This window comes from Meles meles, chromosome 14, assembly GCF_922984935.1.
Source record: "Meles meles chromosome 14, mMelMel3.1 paternal haplotype, whole genome shotgun sequence".
NCBI lineage: Eukaryota > Metazoa > Chordata > Mammalia > Carnivora > Mustelidae > Meles > Meles meles.
The window spans coordinates 48,843,485-48,866,279 of NC_060079.1; the positions used below are offsets into that span (position 1 = coordinate 48,843,485).

At 36.4% G+C, this 22,795-nt stretch overlaps 1 protein-coding gene across 1 annotated transcript in view; it reads right to left on the minus strand.

Annotated features, from left to right (window-relative positions):
• KLHL1 (kelch like family member 1) overlaps nt 1–8,600 on the minus strand; it is a 393,822-nt gene extending 385,222 nt beyond the window's left edge. The window contains exon 1 of the mRNA XM_045978113.1: nt 8,093–8,600. Within this exon, the coding sequence (XP_045834069.1) occupies nt 8,093–8,592 (500 nt within the window). The 5' untranslated portion in view covers nt 8,593–8,600. The remainder of the gene's footprint in view (nt 1–8,092) is intronic.
• Nucleotides 8,601–22,795: the final 14,195 nt, after the last annotated feature.

The following is a 22,795-nucleotide window of genomic DNA, read 5'->3' on the forward strand; positions in this document are numbered from 1 at the left end:
TATTTTTCCTACAGTGCTTTGCTGCTTTGTATTTTTTTTCCCATTTTATTTATTTTTTCAGCATAACAGTATTCATTCTTTTTGCACAACACCCAGTGCTCCATGCAAAACGTGCCCTCTCCATTACCCACCACCTGTTCCCCCAACCTCCCACCCCTGACCCTTCAAAACCCTCAGGTTGCCCCAACCTCCCACCCCTGACCCTTCAAAACCCTCAGGTTGTTTTTCAGAGTCCATAGTCTCTTATGGTTCGCTTCCCCTCCCCAATGTCCATAGCCCGCTCCCCCTCCCCCAATCCCACCTCCCCGCAGCAACCCCCAGTTTGTTTTGTGAGATTAAGAGTCATTTATGGTTTGTCTCCCTCCCAATCCCATCTTGTTTCATTTATTCTTCTCCTATCTCCTACCCCCCCATGTTGCTTCTCCATGTCCTCATATCAGGGAGATCATATGATAGTTGTCTTTCTCCGATTGACTTATTTCACTAAGCATGATACGCTCTAGTTCCATCCACGTCGTCGCAAATGGCAAGATTTCATTTCTTTTGATGGCTGCATAGTATTCCATTGTGTATATATACCACCTCTTCTTTATCCATTCATCTGTTGATGGACATCTAGGTTCTTTCCATAGTCTGGCTATTGTAGACATTGCTGCTATAAACATTCGGGTACACGTGCCCCTTCGGATCACTATGTTTGTATCTTTAGGGTAAATACCCAGTAGTGCAATTGCTGGGTCATAGGGTAGTTCTATTTTCAACATTTTGAGGAACCTCCATGCTGTTTTCCAGAGTGGTTGCACCAGCTTGCATTCCCACCAACAGTGGAGGAGGGTTCCCCTTTCTCCACATCCTCTCCAGCATCTGTCATTTCCTGACTTGTTCATTTTAGCCATTCTGACTGGTGTGAGGTGATATCTCATTGTGGTTTTGATTTGTATTTCCCTGATGCCGAGTGACGTGGAGCACTTTTTCATGTGTCTGTTGGCCATCTGGAGGTCTTCTTTGCAGAAATGTCTGTTCATGTCCTCTGCCCATTTCTTGATTGGATTGTTTGTTCTTTGGGTGTTGAGTTTGCTAAGTTCCTTATAGATTTTGGATACTAGCCCTTTATCTGATATGTCGTTTGCAAATATCTTCTCCCATTCTGTCAGTTGTCTTTTGGTTTTGTTAACTGTTTCCTTTGCTGTGCAAAAGCTTTTGATCTTGATGAAATCCCAACAGTTCATTTTTGCCCTTGCTTCCCTTGCCTTTGCCATTGTTCCTAGGAAGATGTTGCTATGGCTGAGGTCGAAGAGGTTGCTGCCTGCATTCTCCTCAAGGATTTTGATGGATTCCTTTCTCACATTGAGGTCCTTCATCCATTTGGAGTCTATTTTTGTGTGTGGTGTAAGGATGTGGTCCAATTTCATTTTTCTGCATGTGGCTGTCCAATTTTCCCAGCACCATTTATTGAAGAGGCTGTCTTTTTTCCATTGGACATTCTTTCCTGCTTTGTCGAAGATTAGTTGACCATAGAGTTGAGGGTCGATTTCTGGGCTCTCTATTCTGTTCCACTGATCTATGTGTCTGTTTTTGTGCCAGTACCATGCTGTCTTGATGATGACAGCTTTGTAATAGAGCTTGAAGTCCGGAATTGTGATGCCACCAACTTTGGCTTTGTTCTTCAATATTCCTTTGGCTATTCGAGGTCTTTTCTGGTTCCATATAAATTTTAGGATTATTTGTTCCATTTCTTTGAAAAAAATGGATGGTATTTTGATAGGGATTGCATTAAATGTGTAGATTGCTTTAGGTAGCATAGACATTTTCACAATATTTATTCTTCCAATCCAGGAGCATGGAACATTTTTCCATTTTTTTGTGTCTTCCTCAATTTCTTTCATGAGTACTTTATAATTTTCTGTGTATAGATTCTTAGTCTCTTTGGTTAGGTTTATTCCTAGGTATCTTAATATTATCAAAGCCATCTATGAAAAACCCACCGCAAATATCATTCTCAATGGAGAAAAACTGAAAGCTTTTCCGTTAAGGTCAGGAACACGGCAGGGATGTCCATTATCACCACTGCTATTCAACATAGTACTAGAAGTCCTAGCCTCAGCAATCAGACAACAAAAAGAAATTAAAGGCATCCAAATTGGTAAAGAAGAAGTCAAACTATCACTCTTCGCAGATGATATGATACTATATGTGGAAAACCCAAAAGACTCCACTCCAAAACTGCTAGAACTTGTTCAGGAATTCAGTAAAGTGTCAGGATATAAAATCAATGCACAGAAATCAGTTGCATTTCTGTACACCAACAACAAGACTGAAGAAAGAGAAATTAAGGAGTCAATCCCATTTACAATTGTACCCAAAACTATAAGGCAGAGGCTTTAAATCACTGAGCCACCCAGGTGCCCCTCCATGACATTTTAATTGTGTATGTATGCCTTCTTCTGGTGACAACTTTCTGTATCAGTTACTTGATCTTAAGAAGCAGATTTTCTTTTTTCTTTCTTTTTTTTTCTTTAAGATTGATTTATTTATTTGAGAGAGAGAGAGCACACATACATGAGTAGGGAGGGAGGCAGAGAGAATCTTAAAGCAGACGCCCCACTGAGCATGGAGTCTCACATGGGCCTCAATCACAGGAAGCATGAGATCATGGCCAAGTCCAAAACCAAGAGTTAGACGCTTTACTGACTGAGACACCTGGGCACCCCAGAAGCAGATTTTCTGTCATAAAGCTCTCTTTCGGATTCCAAAATTAAATTAGTTTTCCCTAAGTTATTTCCTCATAGTATTTAATTGTAGAGTAAAACACATGGAATGATCCATACTTCAGGAAAAAATTGAGTGTCTTCTAACAGGCTAAGAAGTCCACTTTCAGTCTTATCAGACTTTGTCCATCACTATTATTTTAAGAAGTCTATTTAAAGATGCAAACACAACCTCATTACAACAAAGGGAATAAGAAAACTGCTTCAGCATAACCTTAGCTATAGCCTCTTTTCTTCTTCTCTGTTTGTTTGTTTAAGCAGAGGGAAAGGAGAATTGGCAAAGTGGCCTCGAACATGATGTCTGGATTTCAACAGCAAGGATTAAAAGTGCAGCTGGTGCTTAGAAGCCTGTGATTCTGGGGGCATCTGGGTGGCTCAGTGGGTTAAAGCCTCTACCTTTGGCTCAGGTCATGGTCCCACGGTCCTGGGATCTAGCCCTGCATCAGGCTCTCTGCTCAGTGGGAGCCTGCTTCCTCCTCTCTCTCTCTGCCTGCCTCTCTGCCTACTTGTGATCTCTGTCTGTCAAATAAATAAATAAAATCTTAAAGAAAAAAAAGAAGCCGGTGATTCTGGGCAAATTAATTACCTGTCTATATCTCAGTCTTCTCATCTATGCAATCATTATACTTAAGGGATACATAATTGTGCCAGAATCAAAGGACTGTTCTGAATACTAAGTTGTACAATATAAATATTCAACATTCTATCTGGCAAATAGGAAGTTCTTACTCAATGTCACTCATTATGATTTTGAAAATATTTACTTACTTAACAGTATTTATTGAGTAACTACTTGCTCTGTTATAGGGACAAAATGATGAGGAAAATAGATATACCCTGTCCCCTGGGCAATTTTTGTTAGAGACAAACAATAAAAACAACATAGATATTAATACACGGTTACAGGTTACAAGGAGAAATTGAAGAAAAAGTAGAGAGTTACTCTAAGAACTTAAAATGAGCAAATGTAATAAATTAAAAAAATTTAAATTAATTTGCCTAGAGGATCAATGAATGCCTCTTTGAGAAAGGTACAAAGCTCTTACTCAAGACATCTCAATGATAAATAAGAATGAACTCAGAAAAGGGTGGGTTGAGGGAAGGAGACTATACAAGAGTACAAAATAGGTTTGTGAGGCCCAAAGGTAGAGGAAAATGTTAAGGGAGGACACTGAGTCTGGAAGACAGGGTGTTGGGGAGGTTGGTGAGTGAAAGACCTAGATAATAGACAAAGGACAAATCAACCAGGACCTACCTGTGCACAATATGGATTGTGGTCAGACAGGGGTGGAAATGCCTTTTATTTTTTTTTTTTTTTTAGGAAAAAAAGAAGAAAAGGAGAGCCAGGGATGTAGTAAAGTATTTCAGATTTTTATTTTATAATTTTAATTCACTCCACTATGGAGAATGGATTAGAGGTGGCAAAATTAATGAGGGAAAATGATGCAGATAGCAGTGATAGAAGTTGAGTTGAAAGGGGACATATCTTAGAATTGTGTACAGACAATGGAGAGATGGAGGGATAGTGGACAGAGAGAGGAGGGAAATTTATTTTTTAAGATTTATTTTATTTATTTAAGAGACAGACAGAGTGGGGGAGGGACGGACGGAGAGGGAGAGAGAGAAAATCCTCGCAGACTCCCTGCTGATCCTGGAGCCAACACGGGGCTCAATCCCAGGATCCTGAGATCATGACCTGAGCCGAAATCATGCGTCAGGTGCTTAACCCACTGGGCCAAACATGCAACCTGAGGAGGGAAATTTTTTAAATGATAGTATCAGGGCTTGATGGAATATTGAAAAGGATGGGGAAAAGGATGTTGACAAATATGATCCTGGATTTTTGGCTTGCACAATCTAATGCATGGAGAGCTATTCTCTGAGATAAAGAAGGAAACTGAGCATGAGAGAAGGGGAGATTATGAGCTCAGTTTTGTACATGTTGTATTTATATTGTGTCTGCAATATCCACACAATATATTGTGTCAAGCAGAGAGGTGGGTGTTTAAGACCAGAGTTTGAGGGGAGGGCAGGAAGGGCAGTCCAGATTTTGAGATGCAAATTTAGAAATACAGTTTATGGACAGCAACTGAAACCATGGAATTTGATGACTGCATTGTATGAAAACTAAGAAAACTAACCAAAAAATGAACAGTTGAACATGGCATCTCCTCTTCCACCCACCTTACTACAAACTGCAAGAATATATAAATATTTCTCTCTGGTTCTTAGTTCATTACCTATAGAATATTGGATAAAAATATCCACACCACAAATGCATGATAATCTGAATAGCTAGGAAATTACACACTTTCCAACAAAAGTTCAGAACTAAGTAGAGAAAATAAATGACTTAATAACATAGGTCAGGAGCCTATTACTATACGTTAGAATTCTTAACAGTATAATGGACAAGGTACTAGAATACTGAGATCTGTTTATGTATGCCTAGTAGGGTGGGATAAGATAAAGACTGGGTTTAGGCAATCAATTAGTTTACCAGTGTCTTCTTGCTATCTTTATGCTTAAACTCCGTTAGAGTTTGACCTTTCCAGAATTTCTAAGATTATGGGTTATTTTCCCTTGAGCATCCTCCAGCAGCTTTGAACAACAAGTAAAATCAACCAAGCTACTTATACTTGTCTAAAACAATGTTCCTAACTAGCATGGGACCAGAAGAATAAAAAGAAGATCAGAAAATGAAGAGAAAAGAAAGGGGCCAACTCTTATTTTAGACAAGAAGATTAATTTTGCACATAAGTCAGAACTGATAAAACAAAATACTAAATATCAAATGTGACATCACGGTATGGTGATATAATAATGATCCATGTAATTAAAATTATCATTCAGGGTTTATATAATTTATGCACACATTGACCATTATACACACTATGTAGATTCCCTGCATGGGATGTGATAGACAAAAGTAAATCCACACTACTGACTATTATACATGATATTTTTCATTCAGTACTTAACTTTGGAAATGCTGTCTCTTCTGAAAGGTGAACCCTATTCTTACCACATATTAAAATTTATACATATGTAATCATAATATATATGTAATATCTATATATAGTGACTATCAAGTCAAGTAGCATGGTTTTCATCTATCATGAGCATAGAACCAATGCTCTGAAGGCTTAGGAACTCATGAAATCCACATTATCAGTGCTGATTTGTCCATTGAGAACTTTAAATTTATCTAAACGATTTAAGTCTTAATAGGAATTTCAAAATTAAATGAGACCTGGTTTTCAGTATTTTATACATGTAAGAACTCATAGGACACCCTCATTCCAATTGCAAAGACGGTTTTGGTGGTACTTTCTTATTTTCAGAATTCTTTTCACTTATGACTCTTTGTAAATTAAATCACTGGTGTATATTCAAAAGTGAGAGATCAGAAGTTACATTTGATGGGTGTTTTGCTCCTAATCAAGCTATTATTAGTTATTAGTTTTACTTGTTTATTTATTGTAATTTAGTAAAGCAATATTCCATTAGTATTTTCAAATTCTTCAACTCATATGAAAATCTTCAGAAATTACTCATGACAAATATGCCTCATTTACTTAAATATATTTGCTATAAAACAAATTTTTAAAAATTATCAAACATTAATATTTCATATCACATATTTTAAGCTGATTTGAAGACTTCACATAATTTAAAAGATTTTTATGAACTGTTTGAGTCACAAAAATTTTAGTTTTAATATACTAATTAATAAATATTTAACTTAAACTTGTTTCTTTTAAATATATAAGCTGAATTGCTAAGTGCTTATGATTTCTGAAAACTGGAAAAAAGAGGTTTTATATTTTCTACATTAAAGGAGGTAAAGGTCAACATATCATTGAAATAAAGTCTAAAAGTATAATATGTAATAAATACATAAATAAAATTACTTTATGGTATTAATGGACCTAAAGTTATAACCATTTTGGTAAAATACCTTACTTAATCAAATAATAGATAAACTTTTACTTAGGTCTGCTGTACATGGGAAAAAAACTTCATCATACTTGAAAATTTTAAATTAAACTTCTCCTTCTTTAATAGTATTACTTTATATGAAATGTCTTCATATATTAGATTATGTTCAAGACTCCTGAAATTCAAATTCATATCCATATAATCCACATAAATGAATATTTTAAGGATGATTTTTATGTCATTCACTTCACATTTGTCAACATAATTAAAGAGCACCTATAGTATTATTTTGCTCTATGCATTCCTTTTGTGACTTAATGAACTTTATAAGAAGCTGATTCAACAAACCAGAAGTTTAAAAAGTTGTTTCTACTTCTAATTTGTTATTGAGAGGTAACTGAATTCTATTAACATATTCATTATCATTTTCCTCTTGTTCCTATGTTTCTTCAGTAATGTATTCTGATATCATACGAATTTAAATGCAAATCTTTTCATATCCTCACTATCTGCCAAAAGTAGTAATGATCTAGTGCAGAATAATGAGTCAATTCTCTAAAAATGTAAAACTCAGAAGTTTTATGTGTCTGAAGGTTTTCTGTAAGGCTTGAAAGTAGAACTTTACTCAAAGAATGTAACAGTAGAAATACACAAAACACAAATGTTCACCTGGTTCCTAAAGATCTACAATCCCATACTTAGCCAACAAATCAGGAGAGCTGAATGCAAAGGGGCTCAGCAACAGTTTAATTCTAAGACTTCAAACAAGGCAAAAGTGAACATAAAATAGAATAAAAAAAGGGAAGTTAGGATAGAAAATAATGACACTGTATATCAGGGAAGAAAAAGAGAGAGAAAATATTGCTGTCCAGTGACCTCATTTGCCCAGTTCATTAGTCCTGGAATATAGATTCAAAACACAGGGATTTTGAATAATACCCTAAGTCAGTTTCTAGGCCCATACAGGAGATCCTTCTGGATGGTGCTGAAAGCAAGTTTCACCTTGCATCAGATAACTGGAAGACCGATGTGATATAATGACAAAAGATGACCAAAGAATACCATCATCTCAGACATATGAGAACCTCTCCACTTAGAGATTTACCCAAATGCATATATATTCAATTTGTGATTATAACTCTGAAAACTTGCAAAAAGGAAAAAAAAAAACATATGAATAAACCAGTAAAAATTAATTAGCAAACTTCTAGTGAGATCATATCTTGGGTAATAAAAACCAAGCTGTCCTCTCTCAATCAGAATTTTCAACCTGAAACCTTTTAGGCTTAATAACTACCAAAGCACACCGCGGGGCGGGGGTGGGGGGGTGGGGGGTAGTGGAAATTGGGAGATGCTAGATGCCCCATGGGGACTGACTGTACCTGTGTCCACATCCTTCACCTGTTGCCTGGCTTGAGTTGGCCGGCTCCACTTTGAGCTCTTGCAGGACCAGACCTTTATCCTGTGGTCCAGGAAAGTCCATGCCTGGCACCTCCTCCTCCTCTAGAGACTCCACGTAGAAGAGAGTCCTGGCTGGCTGCTGGGTGCCCTGCCCGGGCGCCCCTTGCTGCAGCCTTGTGGCCACTGGCAGCAAGGTGCCATTCAGTGGGTTAAAAGAAGAGGAGGAAGAGGACGGGGAGGACGACGAAGAGGAGGAGGAAGAGGAAGGCTTCTTCCAGAAAGTGCTCACGCTGCCCTTCTCTTGGCTTTTGAGCAGGCGGCTCTGGCTGGGTCCCCAGTGCTCGAAGCTGCCGCTGCCGTCCTGTTGCAGGCAACCGCCCCCCGCCGGGCCACCGGGGGCCGGCGACGGGTGGCTGAAGAGTTTCCAGCGGAGTCGCAGGATGTGCTTCACATCGAAGTCTTTCCGCCCAGAGCCTGACATGCTTGACGCAAGAAGGCAGAGAGACCTTACCGGGCGCGGTAGTAGACGGGCCAGCTGGTGGGGGAGGCCAGCAAAGCCGGGGGTCGGGAAGGAGGAGGAGGAGGGGGACTGCTCCCTCTGCACCCCCCGGAGCACACGCTGCGAGGCAGGATGCGCGCCCTGCTAGGCAACCACCAGAGCGCGGACGGCACAGCCGCGCGGCTCAGCTGCGGTCAGGTCTGGAAGGACCCGCGCGTGGGGAGCCCACCGGCCGTGAACAGAGGCAGGAGCCGAACGCAGAGGGCAGAGGTTCCTCGATCCGCGCGCGCGGGTGCCCCGTGGTTACAGCAGGGAGGGACCACCCGGGTGATGGGGTGCGCGAAGATGGGAGATCGGCGCGCTCCGAAGCCCGGGAGGCGGTGGGAGCTGGATGCACCTTCCTGGGATGCACCCGTGACAGAGCCTCTGTCGGGAAGGTGTCGGCTCTCCTGTCCTTGCAGCTCAGACTTCAGTACCTGGAGAGCGCAGAGAGAGAAAGAGCTCCAAGTCGCGAAGAAGCGCACCCCTTAGTCTTCTCGGTGCACCTGCGCCCCTGTCCCTGGCCTCTCCAAGGATGCTCTGAGAGCTTGTCTGGTATCTATGAGAAAGTCAGATGCCTTCTGCAAGGCGAGAGGGGTGGTTTTATATAGTCAGTTTGTAAAAGAGAAGAACAGATATTCCAGAAAATATAGGGAGGCAGAAGGAAAAGCCCGCCCGTGAAGCTGTCAAGGTCCTCACAGTACAATTTTCTCTCTGCCTCAGCGCCTCCTCCTCCCCTGCAAGTGACGCAGATGTGCACTGGGGCCTATACGGAGAGATGGAGGGAGGGAGGGAAGGCTTCAATCTTCTTTATGCAAGTGAGTCTGCCGCTCTTATTGTCCCCTTGCTAGGTCCTGTCACCTTTTTTCATCCCCCTTCCTCACTACATTACTGTATAGCAATAAAAGTAAAGCAAACAGGCATTATGTTTTAGCATTAGTAAACACCAAACATGAATCATGGCAGTGTAAACTTAATAGGCTGCCATCGGTTTGCAGGTTGCAGGTTAATGGCTTGAATTATTTAATAAACTGCATCCTTTAACCTTTAGCCTTAGTTTCCCTGTAGTAAGACACAGAAGAAACAGTGATGCTGGCGTCAACGTGTGATAATGCCACCATTCTGACACTTACATTGTGATTCTGCCATTAATACACTCGGGCAGCACTTCACCCTGGGGGCCAGAGGCACACAGTAGAAATTGGAAGATGGGCATCTGAGCACAGGGGACGACTTTTGCAAAATCAGTGCATTTGGTGTGTAGCCTTAGAATGAAAGCTGTTGTCGGTGTAAACCAAGCAGTGGAATAAAATGATAAAAGAGAATTTTAAGGTATAACCTTCCGGTGCATAAATCATGATACTGAATGCATAGAAGAGTTTAGGCAATGAACAAATATATCCAAAGGCTACTACTGTCCTGCAAAAATTTCCTGTTTGAAGAAAGGAAGATGTGTTTTGCTTTATACCTATATTTAGAATGATGAGGATTATGATGCCCTTCTAGCTATGACTACTCAGAAATTTTAATCTTTTCCATTAATGAGCCACTAAAATAGAATCCAGTCACTTTTACTGAAAGCAAAAGGGGGTCAGAGAAGCAGCAAGGTCCCCAAGTCCACCAGGAATGTGGTTGTTGTCCATTCATGAAATTCACAGCTTCAGCAACCCCCAACAGGGCTCAGGAGTCAAATATTAAAGTGCAGTTCTATTACTCTTCTGTTACCCTGTTGTTGAGCAGTAAACAAATAGAAACCAAAGCTAAATATGAGATTCTTCTTAGACAAAGTTGGACATTTTAATAAAACAAGAAATTAAGCACACATTTTTTCCCTACTTTCAGGGGAAGAAAAATCACTGTTGTGCATTTTAAATATTGATTTATGCCACAACAGCTGGGCTGCAATCCCCAGTGCCTTGATTTTTCTTTCAGTATTCAGTGTTTAAAAAAAAAAAAAAGAAAGAAGGAAGGAAAGAAAAAGAAAAAAGCCCTTTAAAGCAAACAATGGTGACAGATCATTTTTATCCAAGAACTGAGTCAAGTATTTCCCTCAGGGAAGGAAACAGTGTATGAAATTACACATCACAAACAGGACAGAGAAAACTTTCTGTGAGGGATAATGTAGGAATTTCAGATGCACTTAATTAAATGATTTCTATAGAAATTGGTGCTTCATAGATTTTCTAACTTGATATAATTTTTAATTTAATTAATATAACAAAATAACAAAAATAATATACATTTGTTATATGCATGTATTCTTTTTTTTAAGATTTTATTTATTTATTTGACAGAGATCACAAGTAGGAGAGAGGCAGGCAGAGAGAGAAAGGGGGAAGCAGGCTCCCTGCTGAGCAGAGAGCCCTATGTGGAGCTCGATCCCAGGACCCTGCGATCATGACCTGAGCCAAAGGCAGAGAGAGGCTTAACCCACTGAGCCACTCAGGCACCCCTGTATATATTCTTCATTAATTAATATTTGTAACCATTCAAAAACTGTAACATAAAATTTATTTTTGTTGGTATTCTGAAATTCCATTTTGTATTCCCCTTTTACTCTGCAATACTGATATTACTATACAGCTTAAAAGTTATCTATTTAAAGGTCAGTAATTTATATGATCCAAAAGAGATCATAATATCGTAATTTTGAGTTTTGTTATAAAGGAACATAAATTAAAATATTAAAGCATATTTAACAAATGATGACTAATATAGTTAGTCAGGTAGTGATATTTAGTACTTTTTCTTAGTCTTTGGTAGTCTTATAGTACTACTTTGTGACCTGAAAACACTGTTGCAAGCTATTATTTAAAATAGCCACTTTTCTATATGTATCAATATGTAAACCATAATCACTCTTGCTGAGGAACATATTTAACCATAATTCATTTAATTTTCCAAGTAAAATATACAGGATTTAGAAAATAGAGTATGCCCAAAATAATATGAAATGACTGAAGAAAGTGCTTGATTATATTCTTAACATTTAGTATTTATTTACTAATTTTTATTATTATACTATTGGTAAGAAAGAAGGAGGGAAGGAGGAGGAAGAAAGATATTAAGTAATAAAGAAAGGAGAAAGGAAAGGAAAAGATAGAGGAAGAAAGAAAAGAGAAGGAAGGAAGGAAAGAAAGAAAAAAGGAAAGGAAAAGAAAGGAAAGAAAGACAAAGAAAGAGAATGAAAACAAAGAAGAAAGGGAAAGAAAGAAAAGAAAGAAGGAAGAAAAGAAGAGAGAGAAGGAAAGAAAAGAATCAATTTACTAAGACATCATGACTTGGCTTTACATATTAGAAAAAAATCCTTGAAATATTATGGTTTTTGAAATACAGCATTCATTAATTTATTTATCCACTATTCAAAAATTTTTAAAAATTAACTGAACACTTACTACATACTGGGTCCAATGACAAGTATTAGCATATATGTATGAATCAGGTTCCTTGCAACTGGCTGGAAGAGCTAACAAAAAAGATTTGTTTAGCCAGTCATAATAAATAATTGACTTGTAAGTCAATTGAATTAAGGGTTAAGATAACCAAGTTTATAAGGAAAAGGACACTGACATAATAAAGATAACTTTTCAAAAGAATCTTAATAATCACATTACATCTTTTAAAGACAAAATCAATTCAATTATTCTCATCCTATTTAATTTAACCTGAACTGTGATTTAAGTCAATCAGGATCTTTCAAATGAGTGTTCATATTATTGCCATAATTCCCTGACACAACCTTAGCAAAAAACATCAATCAGCATACTAAAAATCTGGGGTGCTCAAGCATTTATAACTATACACAGGTACAAAACTCTCTACATAATTATTAAATCCAACATGGATATTTAATATGCCACAGTGAAAGTTCCTATAACTCAAACATTTAAACAATAAACATAATTGGATTTAGACACAAGCATTTTCTGAGTGGAGGACTTTTCCCTTTAGTAATTGTTTTCTAAACAGAGTTAGATGTGTGCTTATCCAGGAAAAGTAAATGCTGATTCTCTTCCTTTTGACAGCCCCTCTAGAATGTCAGATAAGTCACCTCTACATAGTAGCACTCAACAAAAGCATTTAAATGATTAATTACGGTCCAACTGAATGATCACAGCTTATGATGGTGCCTGTGTTTTTATTTTTGTTTATCTTTGTTTTATTTTAATGACATATTATGCACATTACTAGAAAATATCACTTAAAACAAGTGCATATCATTCAAAATGAGTGTACAGAATTGTGGACATGGGAATTAAATGAAGATCCTTTTCTAATGACATTTTCTTTCCAAAAATGAATGAAACACAATAACATATACATTAATATTAAGTAATCTTATGTACAATAGCAAGAACTCCCACTGTTCCTTAAAACAAACATAACCTGTTCAAAGCCTATTAATCTTCATTACAGTGTAAGTATAGTTTGGTTAAGTAGCAATTGAGTGACTGCTTTATAAACATCCTTTGTAGGTGTTAATTGAGCCTCAGGGGCCATTTTAATCCACTCTACCTCTTTGGTTTATTTGACCTTTTGATTTGAATCAAGCAATAAATGTATATACTTGAGAAATTCTCGTATGTAAATCGCTGAGTTAATTGCATGAATGTAGGAATACAAAATGGCACTAAAATAATGCATTCATATTTATGATGACTCAGGTTTTTGTTAAGTATCTTTTCATTTCCCAAAATCATATGCAGCATGTCCAAGGTGGTTTGGGAAAATTCATTATTTTGACTTTTGTACTAGGTCCTGTTTGGTTACTCACACTGCTCAGGGCAATATGATACAATTAAGGGAACCCTTATGTCTTTCATGAAAATATTTCCACAAGTATATAAATATAGATTTTTATATGAGCATATTTAATATAGATATTGATATATTTAATATATAATTATTTTTTCAAGAGTACCTTTTTATTTTATTTATTTGAGAGAGAGCGAGCACACGAGTTGTGGGGAGGGGAAGAGAGCGAGGGAGAAGCAGATCTCTTGCTGAGCACGGAGCCAGAACCAGGGCTCAATCCCAATTCCAGGACCTTGAGATCCTAACCTGAGTCAAAGCATATGCTTAACTGACTGAGGCACCCAGGTGCCCCCTGAAGAATACTTTCTACTGTAGAAAACATTTGGGGGAATTATATTACTTATTTTGTACAATATAGCAATCTTTAAAAGAGAAAACTGCTTACTTAATATTTTCCAAAGTGTTATGATTTCCATGGTATAAAGTAATTTCATTACTTTACATATTTTATTTAAATTTTCCAGGATCATTTTGAGATAATGTGTGCCCCTTGAAATTTTAACCATTACTATCAAAATAAAATAGTAAGACTGTAATGTATAAAATGCGATTTGGAAGTTTTAAGAAAATGTATATGATATCTATATAAACATGGATAAAAATAACTGAAATTTAAAATATTAGTCTCAATAGGGTTGCTTTTTTTCCTGCTTAGGGGATCTGAAAATACCCTCTTCTTTTAAACCTACCTAAATTGAATTTAGTGGATGATATTTTACTGTTCCATGTCTCATTTGGACACATGCCAGTTTTCTACACTTTCATCTTTCTTTCCATCTCGAGATGCATCTGCCAAACTTTAGACCTGGCTTCATTTCATCTGCACAGTTATCAGATCTTTTAAAAATCTATGGGGGGAGGGGGGAAAGCTGACTTAGGAAGCTAGGACCCAATTTTCCCAAATATATAAATATAAATATATATATATATAAAATATATAATATATAATTCTGATTAGGGATATAACATAAATTATACATAGTTTATCAATGCTCTTTTCTCCAGATGTTCATGTGTAAGTAATATGTGAACTTATAACAGCTGAGAACATTTTATACACACTGCTGTAAAAATAGTACTGTGGGGCACCTGGGTGGCTCAGTGGATTAGGCCGCTGCCTTCAGCTTAGGTCATGATCTCAGGGTCCTGGGATCGAGTCCTGCGTCGGGCTCTCTGCTTAGCGGGGAGCCTGCTTCCCTCTCTCTCTCTCTCTGCCTGCCTCTCTATCTACTTGTGATCTCTCTCTGTCAACTAAATAAATAAAATCTTTAAAAAAAATAAAAATAGTACTGTGATTATTGTTTCAAGTAAATTATATATTCACAGATCTTCAAGGAGTTTATTCTGAGAAATCAAATTTCTTCTGACCGTTGTTACTATAAGTAAATAAGCCTCTAATTTCTAATTTGCATATCAGAACGAAGGTATTTAATATCTTTTCATGACTCTTACTACCAGTCAAATTATCGTTCAGTCCACAGTCCAAAAGAATATTACTTCTCTGTCTTGGGAAAAGCTAACCAAGGGTCCTTTGTCCTTGACTCTGTCTTCTGCAACTACAGTGACCTCTTTCTTGCTGTATTTCTCTAGTTCTCTAGGTAAACATCATGAAAGATGGAAATTGTCACTTTTTTTGGGGGGGGGAAGCAGAGGAAATGTGACATGTATGGAATATATGCACACTGGGTCTGAAAAATATTAGAATAGATAAATCTGAAGATCATAATACTACATAGAGTTCCTGTGATTATAGTCTTCTTAAATTTTAGTGTATAATTCTAGGACAAATTATAAAATAAGATGAGAGTGGGAAAATAAAAGATGAATTCACAGATTATATTAGATTCTTTAAATCTATTCATACTACATAGACTCTCAGATTAAATATAGATTATTTTCTCCAATAGCTAGATATAGATATAGAATTTTTAATGTTATCATTATTTTCTTCCTTTTAAAAAAAAATCATTATTTTCTTCTTAAATAATGAACTGGGAAACTCAGACGAGGGTTATAATTTTGCAACATCCCATATATGCTGGCTAGCTATTTAATTTAATGCTTCCCAAAGTCTTATTAGGTACAATTATAAAAGACACTTAATATAGGAAAAATAAATTTAAAACCACTTGTTATAGATATCTCCTTTTTTTGTTATCTATCTTAGATGCACTTCCATAGCTATATTTTTTCTCCTATCATGTACAAGAATAAAGTTTTTTAAAAAATACTCTCATCATGGTTTGGTGTTCTCTATATCCTTTCATGAATTACATGGTTCAAAGTTTAGAGGCTGGTAACTATTAATGAATTTATCCTGCTCTAATAGAAGAGAAACTTTTAGCAGTCTCAGAAGTGAGCTTTCTAATATTACAGTAGTGTGTATTTGTGTGTGTGTGTGCCTAGACTTGAAATCAAATTAATGGTTTTTTTTCTTTAGAGTAGTAATTTTTGAAAAATGGAGATTATCTTACAAGGCTAGGATAGTGCTAGAGGGAAAAGAATATTGTCCTATTTAATACTGAATTAACAGTGCCTAACACAGTGGCCATCATGGGAAATGAATAAACACTTTTGAATTAATAATAATGACCAGTTCGGTGCAGGGGATGACACATTATAATGAAGGAGAGAGCAACAAATATTTATTTAAACAAAAGCAACATAAAAAACTGTGTCTGTTGTTATTTAGTATAAGGGCAAATGGAATTATAAAACAGTGGTTTCTAGACTATTTCAGTACTTTCATTTTTATTACTAAAGGGGACTCTGAAATACTAAAAATTAGCATATATTTTGGATACACATTTTAAGAAAAAGGCAACGACATGTGCAACATATTTAAAAATCATTTTCATTGTATTTGTTAAAATTTAGTTGTAAAGTCTTCACATTTAAATTCATAAATTTTAGTTACCTTAAAAATAAAAGTTCCAGTAAATAAATAAATAATATTCTATTCATCCATCGTCCATCTATCCCTTTATATACTCAAACATACTTACATACATACATATACATACCTATATCTATCTATATGATGTTGTTGTTTTACTGAGCTAAGCCTTGTTTGAAGTGAGAATTATGCATCAAAAAAAAAAAAAAGAAAGAAAGAAAAGGGAAAAAGAAAAGAAAAAAGTAAACCAAAATCCATGTCTTCGTTGAGCTTACATTTTTGAAGTGAGGGATAGAAATTAACATTTAACAAGTAAAGGAGTATATCAGAAAGACATCTAAGAAGATAAAGATCAGGAAGCAGGGAATTTCGAAGGGAAGGGAGTTGATATTCAAGTAGTCTGCATGGTCAAGCTCCAGAGATAAGGTGGCACTTCAGCCGGGTCCAGAAGGAAGTGGAAGTGTACACTGTTCACGTATATGGGACATTGCCCTGGGCAGAAGGAACAAAAAAGCAAAGGTCCCAAGTTATGATCGATTTTTAAATATTTAAGGGGCCAGACAGCCTGGAGCTGAGTTAGTAAAGGGGATCAGACCTGGTGAGCTCAGGGAGGCAGTAGCACCAGGTTCCCCATTAGATCTTACAGGTCAGTCCAGCAAGAGTTCATTTTCATTCAAATAAGATTGGAAGTCATTGGAGGACATGAAACATTGGTGTGATGGCCTCTGACATATATTCTAAGAATGTTTGGGCAACTTGTTAAGAATAAACAAACAGAAGAAAGCAGGGTAGAAAAAAACAAACCCTAGGAGACTGTGGCAGTCTAGCAGGTAAGAGATGATGGAAGCTTGCACCAGTAGTGTGGCGAAGTGGACCATTCCTAGGGAATAGATTTTTGTCAGAGTTCACAGTCCTTTTTTCCTTTCCTGGACTATCTCTGTTTTACAAAAGACTGTCCTTTTTTTGCTCCCCAAAGATGACTTGTTCCTCCTTCTCCTCCCCCTCTCCTTCTTTTTGTTGTTCTCCTTCTTGCTCTTGTCCTTCTTTATTTTTAAAGATAGATACATTGATTGACTGATTTGACAGAGAGATCACAAGTAGGCAGAGAGGCAGGCAGAGAGAGGGGGGAAGCAGACTCCCTGCCAAGCAGAGAGCCCGATGTGGGGCTCGATCCCAAGACCCTGAGATCATGACCTGAGCTGAAGGCAGAGGCTTAACCCACTGAGCCACCCAGGCGCCCCTCTTCTTGTCCTTCTTGTTCTTTTCACTCTTCCTCTCCCTCTCTCTCTCCCTCCCCCTGTTACCCTTCCCCTTCTTCTCCTCCTCCCTTCCTCCTTCTCCTCTTTCCTCCTCTTCCTCTTCTTTTTCTCTGCCTCCTCCTCCCTCCTCCCCTCCCCTCCCCCTCCTCCTCCTCCTCCTTCTTTTTCTCCTTCTTTTCTGGGCTTATTCTCTGATAGAGGATACTCACATAATTTAAGTAATGCTCAGGTGTTAATAGGATATTCCTCCAGGATAAAATAACTGACACTTCATCAAGATTTATTAAAGAACCATGTATTTCACCAGTATTTTAAAAGAATTTGGTCAGAGAGCATACAAAATCCTTTATCACTCTTTAGGGACTGCCAAAAATGTTAGGGAAAGTGCTAGCAGTCACAATCTGAGGCATTTCCCCACTTCAAATAAAAACAATCCTGCCTTTATTTGTTTTATAAATTGGGCTTCTGGACAAGTCTATATATCTGAAGAGCATCTAATGTTAAAAATTATTTTTTAATAAAACTACTGAAGTCTGAGGATAAATTTAACTTAGAAAATTTCAGGCATGTCAGCAGGATAAAATACGGATTATTTCTAAGAGAATGGACCCTCTTTTCTTATTTTTTGAATCCCTCTCACGTGTTACCTGATGTTACTATGCATATATTATTACATGTATGATGAAGTTTGATCCTAACAGAATAGTACTGAATACATGTCAAATTTTCAACCTTTTGAGAGATGATTTCTAAAGAATTTATCATTTGGATTCTAAGGGAAAGAACAGTTAGTTAAAATTTAAAAGTCTGCTTTGTCATCATATATTTCATTCATATAACAAATGTTTATTGAGTACTATCAAATTGTCAAGCACAGTGGTAGGAAATGAAGATACAAATATGAATGCACATAGCCTAGTAAGTAGACAGAAATGTAGCAAACAATTCTTAAACATTAAGTATTATAATAATAAGTAATAAAATATTAATACTAATAATATAAGAACCAGTAGTATTGATACTGTAATACAGCCATGTGCAGTATGCAATGGGAGCACAAAGCATCTTATTGAGAAAATAGAGTACTTAGCAGGACATTTATATATATATATATATATATATATTATATATAAAATATTTGCAAATGTGACTTGCATAATATTTAATTCTAATACTTACAAAAGATTATGTGCAGTATTCCTATTTGTATTTTGGTCTAGGGCAATATTACAGATTGGGAACTTCATTGGCTTTGAAATCAAACCATGACGCAAATCCTTCTCTGCTACTTACTAGCTGCGATGGTTTGGGCAATGCTCTTAATTTTCTGAGTCTCTGCTTCTTCTTATGCATAGTAGACATTAATGAGGGAGGTTTACTCCATTAGATTTTTGTGTGGATCAAATAAAACCTGTGAACTAAGTAGCACTTTGTTGATGCTTAATAAGTGTTCATGTTTATACTTATTTTGAAATTATTTGTATATTTAATTAACCTCATCTTGATGTAGACGGAGTTTTGGAAATAAATCTTTTAGTTGTTGGCCTTGCAACTTTCGCAAACATTTTTATAAAAAGTACAACTTACTATATATTTGAGTATTCAAAATATATGATTTCTGATTTATCACAGCCCTGTTCTTCTGGTGACTAGCAGCTTTGCAAGTGAATGACAAAAATTGACAATTGGGGGCCGCTGGATGGCTTGGGTCAAGATCCAGGGTCCTGGGATCCAGCCCTGCAGCAAGGCTCTCTACTCAGAGGAGAGCCTGCTTCCTCCTCTCACTCTGCTTGCCTCTCTGCCCACTTGTGATCTCTGTCTGTCAAATAAATAAATAAAATCTTAAAAAAAAATTGACAATTGATCTTTCATATAGTTTTATTGCAGGAATGGCCAGGATTCATAAATGTCCTTATATAAGATATATTCTAAAATCATTTCAATTCGGAGAGACATATTAAAAATCCTTATTTCAGTTGATAAATCACTTAAGTTAATTTTACTTTCTCATGTGAGTGGGAAGGTTAATGAGAAGTTAATGAATAAATAAAATAATTTTGAGATTAAAAAACTATTATTGGCATTGAACTGTGAGGAATTAAGAAAAACCCTGGTGCACTTAGTAAATTTCTGAAAATGTAGGTGAAACTATAATTTTACTAAGGAAATTAGAAACTATTTTGCCAGTTATGAAACTTGTCCTTTAATATTTATGGAATCATGTACATGGAATTTACATACATTAGCCAGATTTGATGCATTATAAGACATCATTTTGTTTTTATTTGTAGAAAAATTCTAGTCAAATGAAGAATGTAAGTGTGCTAGTCAAACTGCTGGTTTTGCATAGGGATGTTAATCCTACTTCATCAAACAGTTTTTAAAAACTTAATTTGCTTTGCAGAAACAGATTTTCAATAAATGAATGTTCCTTCGCTTACCAAACCTGCCTGCATGAATAGAATAGACTACTAGAACAATTTACATTACAATTCACATTTCCTCTTTCTAGATTCTTGCCTGAGGAGTCTAAGATTGACACTTACATCCAACAGAACAAGCTTACCAGAAGACTCATTCATTATCTCTGATCTACTGCTACAAATCTATACTTCTACATAAGCACTGAAAATCCAGACTATGGATTTCTGACACTCACAAAAATGTCTAGCCATGCAGACTAATTGAAACCACAGGGTATTTCAATCAATTGATCAATTAGTATTGAGAATTGGCTGTGTACTTAGCCCTGTGCAGTGAAGGGTATAAGGACTTATCTTAGAAAACACGAACAGGAAGAAATATTTTAGGAAGGAAGATTTTAATTATGACTATCCCACAACATAAGATGTTTTAAACATTTTTCAAATTCTTATATGTACATACAGATTTTGCCGCTACTTTTTCACAATTATTTCACATGCCTGTTTTCCAAACATGCAAAAAGGAAGCATAGAGAAGCCAAGTTAGCAATCACGCAATTATCCAGACTTCTAGTAAGCCATGCCTGGAGTCTATTTCTTCGGTTAACGAGAGAGACTTTTATAGGTTATAGAGAGTTGTAAAATTTTAATTTTCATATGCAACATAACTCCTAAAGTTGCCTACTTCCTTCACATTAGATTGTGTGAACCCCTTTTAAAATTTCTTTTCCTTTCCTATGGGTAGTGTTTTCTAAAAAAGCCATAGAAGAAAGCAGTTATTGCAGTGTGGATTACTCATTTCCTATTCAAACACATAGCATATGCATATATGTGTGTGTATATATGCCTGCATGAAAACACAGGGGGTATGGAAGGGATTCAAGTTGTAGAGAAAAATATAGTCAAAGACATTAAAGTGAAAATGAACAGTTGGACATTTATTTCTTTTTGACAGAGAGGGGTTAGTTTATGCGGTAAACAATATTTATTAGAAGTTAAAACATAGTGTCAAAACTTTAAGTGCAGTCAACTTACAGAAGTCACTAAATTCCACAAAGATGCAATTTCTTACATTGTTATTATTTTGTTAGTGCTATTGATGGTGGGGAATTTTGGGGCGTGTCACTGACACATACAACCTCTAATCTTTCAGTATAGTATTCGAACAGAAGACAAAGGGGAAGGCAATTTCAATGACATAATAATTTCAATGATGTCACAATTATAATAAATAAATGAACTCATCAGTAAGAAAAGACCTACTCATGATCTTCAATAAAACAAGCAATTTAACTAATATGCCATTTAGTTAGACCAAGACTGTACAATATTGAAATAATTTAATTTCTAATAATAATTTAGACTTTTAGGTGGAAATTATTAGATATTTGACTTAGTGTTATTTAATTGCTGGAATCTATTCAATTATGGAACAAATGTTTATTAAGCACTTGCAATGTGCCCGTAATGTGCATTGTGAAGGGGGTTTCTCATTGCCCACACCGAGCTTATACTTTATTTGTGGAGAAAAAGTGTAAACAACTAAATGAACTAAAACCAAAACTAAACATTTTAAGTGTTATGAGGTGATCAACATGGTGAGATAGCAAATGGCATTGCACAGAAATTCTTAAACAAGTGTTCCCCACAAATTTTACATTAGAACCCACCCAAAGAATAGAAGAGATATACATAGCACATAGAGGAAGAGACAGAGAAGAGACAGAATGCAGAAATAGAGGAAAACAACTGATATAAGGGCAGGGGAAAAAGCAAACGAGAGAGAGAATGGTTGCTGGAAGTCACTTCAGCAGCAAAATGCAGTGGGTATCCGAGGAATATTAAGGCCACCGTCAGTGAGTATGGTCAGAAAGAGAGGGCAAGGAATGATGAAATTCATAGTACAGAGTTTCAAGTTTAATTGTACCTACAGTGGACAGTTATTGAAGGCTTTTAAGCAGGGAGATAATGTATAATTTAAGACTTTTTTTAAAATTACCTTGATTAGATTGGAAAAATGCAAAAATCAAAAGAACGAGATAGATCACTGAGGGATATTTTCTTCCCCAACAGAAAGATTCAATAATGTCCCCAAGGATCATTCAGTAATAAATTTTGGAAATTAAAAAACTGGCAGTATTAAACTTGCTTTCATGGAGTAGTGCCATCTTAATTTAATTCAGGAATTTTGTCATCTTACAAGCTGATGTAATGACAGTGCTGGGTTTTGTATGTTTTAAAACACTTTCACATGTTTTCTCACTTTATAAACCTGCCGGTTTTCAAGAAGAAAACACGGCTCTACATTCTGATAGTAAAGCTGAGATCTGATGGACTAGGGAAAGCAAACCACAGAGAAAGCAAGAAGAAAAAGAAAGATTAGATGCAAACATTCTGGGTGTTTGGGCAAGGATACTGCTCAGCATCTTAACTGAATTGAAAGGATATTGTGGGAAGAAGCAGTTTTGAAACAAAGGAGAGGTTGGTAGCACTTTTTTAGATTATTAACCTAAAGGTTAAAACTATGATGTAACCTGTACAAATCTGTATTGGTCTCTAGCATTTTCAGAATTCAGGTATAGATCTTTTGAAAATGCCATAGAACACAAATCCCTTCCTGAAAATATTGAGGTGAAATATTCATAACGAACAAACCCAAGTAAATCTACAAATGTTGAACTTAACGTTTTCGGTGTAGAAGGTCTGTTGACATATACTCCAGAAACTATATCTGGGTGATCTCTATAATTCTA